At 41.7% G+C, this 5,428-nt stretch overlaps 1 protein-coding gene across 1 annotated transcript; it reads left to right on the top strand.

Annotated features, from left to right (window-relative positions):
• Positions 1–728: 728 nt before the first annotated feature.
• On the top strand, positions 729–4,187 carry glulb (glutamate-ammonia ligase (glutamine synthase) b). The gene is made up of 7 exons (XM_048253211.1): positions 729–883; positions 1,591–1,775; positions 1,917–2,078; positions 2,270–2,416; positions 2,519–2,646; positions 2,822–3,021; positions 3,148–4,187. Exons 2-7 carry the CDS (start codon positions 1,610–1,612, stop codon positions 3,461–3,463), a joined length of 1,119 nt encoding a protein of 372 aa, XP_048109168.1. The 5' UTR covers positions 729–883; positions 1,591–1,609; the 3' UTR covers positions 3,464–4,187.
• The last annotated feature ends 1,241 nt before the right edge of the window (positions 4,188–5,428 follow it).

Raw genomic sequence — 5,428 nt, 5'->3', positions numbered from 1 at the left:
ATCAACTCCATTAGAATGAGAGGGTTATCCCTTTCTTGACCATAACTTTATCCGCACGCAAGGAAAGAATCCCTATCGTCTGTCTGCACTTCTTAATGTCAACGCGGGGTGGCGTAGCGTACAATGATCTTATTCTGTAGTCAACAACCAAATGTATTGTACTGTGTTTCCCACAGAATTGAATTCTATTTGTGGTGATAGGTTTGCAGAATTAACTTGAATGCAACAGTTTTTAACAGATTAGTGCAGCGTGGTTATGATGCAGATTTAAGAACAATTTAGCCACTAGACTTTTATGTCAACAATTTCAGGATTGTTAATGTTTTCTTTAAACGTGCATGTAAGTTTGTTGAGAGACAAGGAGAGGCTGTGCAAAGGTGCACATAGCCCTTCAATGAACGAATTATATCCAATTGAAATAGTAGAACATGGAAAATCATTGTGTAGTGGTCAGTGTTGATATTGTGGTGGACCGCTTTTATCCAGGTGACGCATTATAATATATTCCCAGACGAACAACGACCGTTAGAGAAATATAGTTCAAATGTAGTTAAATCTGTTGTCATATGTCCCTTAATATTGTCCATCCTTACTTGAGCTTTATTGGAGACTAAATGCACTACACTGGTGGAACGAACGACCTCTTATTTTTTGGGTGTAGGCTATCCAATGATTTCAGCCCATGCGCTTTCCATCTCCAGACCATGAAGAGATCACGTTTCTGAGTAGCCAATCAGAAGCGGAGAGATCCGACAATGCACTTTAAAAGTTCGACTGCATGAGGCCAGCGGAGAAAGAATGAGAGAAAAACAAGCAGGGTCTACCCGAAATACCCACTGGAGACTGTACCAGTTTTATTGTCCTATTTTCATCATTTTTATAGGTAATGTATGTATTTACATGCTTTATTTTATGTCATTGGGTTGCTGCTGTTAACAGGTGATGCCATGATTGCTGTTTCAAGTCTTGCAGTCGGTTTCTTTGATGCTTTTATCAGGGTGCATCTTGTTTTTTTTACCTATTTCTAAGTAGGCCTAACTACGACGATTTTAATATTTAGAATTTACTTAATTTTATGCTAAAAAGGAGATTGGTTCTGTTGACATGGTATGGTTTATTTTAGTTTAGCCTACCAGCTGGCAATCGCTACATAGTAACCATGTCCGCGTTCGATTCGGAAGTCTTCTGTGGTCAGCATGTAGCCATAATAAAGGTTATTGAAGTGGTTGATGTTTTTTAAAGAGAAATCACGAGAAAGATCATAACGTGATATTCATCCGGGATTTTTATTTTGTGTTCGCTGTCATGAGTGAAGGCGCATCATTTCGATGTGTGTCTTGTAGAGATGGCAACGCTAGCTAACTATTGTTCTTCCTTCGGCTATTGCGTAACGTGGTTCTTGGCAACCCTCCCCCCACTGCCCCCTCTTAACACTTTTTGTTAACACTCGAAATTGTGATCTCTACTCGTGTGATTTCATTCATTGTTAGAATCAGTCAGTAATGTACTCGAATGTGTATCTTTGTGGTATCTTTTTCTAAAGACAAACGCATTAACGTATTCGGGTATTTTTGTTTGTTTTCTTTTTAGGTACACTATAGCAAGCAAGATGGCCACTTCTGCGAGTGCCAAGTTAAGTAAAGCTGTTAAACAGCAATATCTGGAGCTTCCTCAGGGAGACAAGGTTCAAGCTATGTACATCTGGATTGATGGAACTGGAGAGGGCTTGCGTTGCAAAACCAGAACCCTGGATTCTGAACCTAAAAGCATTGAAGGTTGGTGTCCATTTGTACAAATAAATAGCTATAAGTCAGATGTTTGTTCTTGACAAGATCCCCTTACTGCAGTAGCCTAGCCTTGCGTGGTGGCATATGAAGGCAGTGTCTAAGCAACGTAATTTTTTTGGTTTTCTTTAGATCTCCCTGAATGGAATTTTGATGGCTCCAGTACTTACCAGTCTGAAGGCTCCAATAGCGACATGTACCTAATCCCATCAGCCATGTTTAGAGATCCTTTCAGGAAGGACCCCAACAAACTGGTCCTTTGTGAAGTTCTGAAGTACAACCGCAAGCCTGCTGGTGAGAATTCTGGACTGGTTTATTTATTTCATCTTAAGAATTTGACTAATATGATAAGCTGTTGTCTACCACTATCTCTTTCTCTATAGATAGATAGATAGATAGATAGATAGATGTGTTATTATTATTATTATTATTATTATTATTATTATTATTAGTATTATTTATGTAATTTTTTTTGTCCCCAACAGAAACAAATCTGCGCCTCTCTTGTAACAAGGTCATGGAGATGGTACGTAACCAGGTCCCGTGGTTCGGCATGGAACAAGAGTATACCATCTTGGGGACGGATGGGCATCCCTTTGGCTGGCCATCCAATGGTTTCCCTGGTCCCCAAGGTGAGTGCTGCTAAAGAGTGTGGCTCGGGCTGCGACCAGAGATGAGAGCCGTTCACTGTGCTCTCTGCTGGCCCTGTAGTTCTAAGTCTGTTTTTTCATCAGGACCGTACTACTGCGGTGTCGGAGCTGACAAGGCATACGGTCGAGACATTGTGGAGGCCCACTACAGGGCATGCCTCTATGCTGGCGTAGAGATCTGTGGCACCAATGCAGAAGTGATGCCTGCTCAGGTATGTCCTCATTTTGGTGACCGCTTGACTACATTAACAAAGGAATAAATCTAACTATACAATGGATTTTAGTTCAATTGAAGGGTACTGGTTATGTGAAATAAATGGTTCTTTAGTATCGAATTCAAATGGTGGTTTTCCCTTTTGTATTAATGGTTTCTCTGTTGGTTCACAGTGGGAGTTCCAGGTGGGGCCCTGCGAGGGCATAAACATGGGTGACCACCTATGGGCCGCCCGCTTCATTCTGCACAGGGTATGTGAAGACTTTGGGGTGGTGGCCTCATTTGACCCTAAGCCCATCCCCGGAAACTGGAATGGCGCTGGCTGCCACACCAACTTCAGCACCAAGGAGATGCGTGAAGAAGGTGGATTAAGGTAAATTACTGTTAAGCATAGCTTCCCTGAAATCATGCTTTCATAGAGGCAGCAAGGCTTGGCGTGAATGCCATCTTGGTTCAGTTTCTCCATTTAATTTGGGATTGCTTGTCTCTCTGCCTGCAGATTTATTGAGGAGTCTATTGAGAAGCTCGGTAGAAGGCACAACTACCACATCCGCGCCTACGACCCCAAGGGGGGCCTGGACAACGCCAGACGCCTGACCGGCTACCACGAGACTTCCAACATCCACGAGTTCTCTGCCGGCGTGGCCAACCGAGGCGCTAGCATCCGCATCCCGCGCACGGTCGGCCAGGAGAAGAAGGGCTACTTTGAAGACCGCCGCCCTTCGGCCAACTGCGACCCCTATGCTGTCACCGAGGCACTGATCCGCACATGTTTACTCAGCGAAGAGGGAGACGAGCCGACCGAGTACAAGTGAACTGTTGGGTCCGACCTTCTAATCCACCCTCACCCTCCTGTTTCTCTTGGCAGCTTCGAGCAGCTGTAGTGGTCTGGAGGAGTTTTTAGTACTGTACTGTCTGTGGTCTTATTGAGAAAAAAACCCTTGTATTCATGTTGACTGGTCAATCCAATACAAGGTATAACCTAGATGGATTTTTGTTTTTGTCAGAAGAGGTGTGCGAATTTCATTCAAATGTGCACATTGGGTCATATTCACCCATATTTTTTTAGCCTGTTCACTGCCATTACTGTCCTGTTTTAAAATTGTTGCTATGGACCTAACTTCTCTACACTTGGTTGGATTCCCCTTGTGTAGATCGTATGAAATGTAAAAGTGTCTGACATTTCTAAACTTCTGTGAATTAGCATGTAATGTCTTTCTAACATAGTTTTAACTAAGCCAGATCTGTTGATCTGTTCCTTTTTAAAACGAGTGCTGATATCTTGTGGTTCATCTTGGATCAAAAGTCTGATTCTTGACGTGCGGTACTATTCTGTGTGGGGTCCAACATGCATTGAGTTTTTTTGTACGCATGGACGGGTCCCTGTGTCTGCCTTTCCTCTTGTTCTCTTAGATGAAGGGTTTTTATTTGTATTGTTAAAGGCCAGTTGTGGCTACAGTTTTAACTTCTCCAAATGGATGAACTTGTTTCTTATCGTGATATTAAAAAAAAAAAGAACACACACTAATTTTACCTTAATACTGTCTCTGGATTGTTCTTTGGGAATATTGCCCTTAAGTTACTTGAACAACCCTACATTATCAAAATTGTCCTTGACTACTGACCATCACGCACAAGGTCTGAACAGATTTTTCCCAGATGAGCTCACCATTTAATAGAAAATATAAGTTGCAATTGGATACCAACTGATTCAAATGTCTCCAGCTTTGATATAGCCAGCCAACACTGACCACTGCTGTGTCTGGCTCATTGTTGGGTGAATGTCACGAGACTGAATTAGATTAAGGTACTTGTTGGCCGAGAACAGCGAGTTCAAACACTGGCAACATTTTCACGTGCTCAGACATAAGAATTTGGAGAACACAATACTTTGTTATTATATGGAAGGCCAATAGGCGGGTCACTTTAACAAGCTAGTAGTACGAGTATCTGTAATCTAAAAGGTGCAACAAAAAAAAAACACTGATGGAGGATTAGTGTTCTTGTTATCTTGCTGATAATTGGGAATATTTATCTGTGTGACTGGGCCTACAGAGATATTTTCTTCAACAGCCACAGATACATTATCTAACAGTTAGCATGTGATTCTGTGTTACGTTCTGTTATCTTAATGAGGTGATAAAAAAGGCACGATTATCGCGTTTTAGCATCTCTCATCTCATGGTCATGGTTCATAGACTAACAATCAACTTAGTGACCTTTTCGTTATCTTCATCAAGAAAACACTTTTAGCATTTTGTATATCCAATTAACCTGTTGAGTACGGTCACAAATATGTGATCAGATGCAGCTCGGCCCCTGGGAGTACGATCACAAATATGTGATTAGAACGTTTACGGAAAAGGTTCTATAACATGACGCATTTTAAGAACACTGATACTATAGAACGTTCGCGTAGGATTCTAGAAGGAGCCAGGAAAATAATTCACTCTCTGGGGAACGGCATTGTCTTAAAGAATTCACTCCTCAACAGGTTAATATGCAAAATACTTTAATAATTCATTAAAACACTGATTACCTCTGACAAATAGTTATCAAACTGTAAATAACGTCACATCCGCGTACACAGCATTAAATGCTCATCACGGGCCACTCTAATGTAGGTCATCTTGCTGAAGTATCATTGATCTGGTACTAATCTAGTTGCTGGCTCTACGTTATCAGACTAAGGACGGTCAGTGTACAACTAAGCAGACAGATGGGGTGTTAAGACTATCCTCTCAGAGAACATTGTGGTCTCTTATTCACAGGAGAAATAC

Source organism: Alosa alosa, chromosome 9 (genome assembly GCF_017589495.1).
Source record: "Alosa alosa isolate M-15738 ecotype Scorff River chromosome 9, AALO_Geno_1.1, whole genome shotgun sequence".
Classification (NCBI taxonomy): domain Eukaryota; kingdom Metazoa; phylum Chordata; class Actinopteri; order Clupeiformes; family Clupeidae; genus Alosa; species Alosa alosa.
Note: the sequence above shows the minus strand (reverse complement) of the source record. Positions and strands in the feature narration are given on the sequence as shown.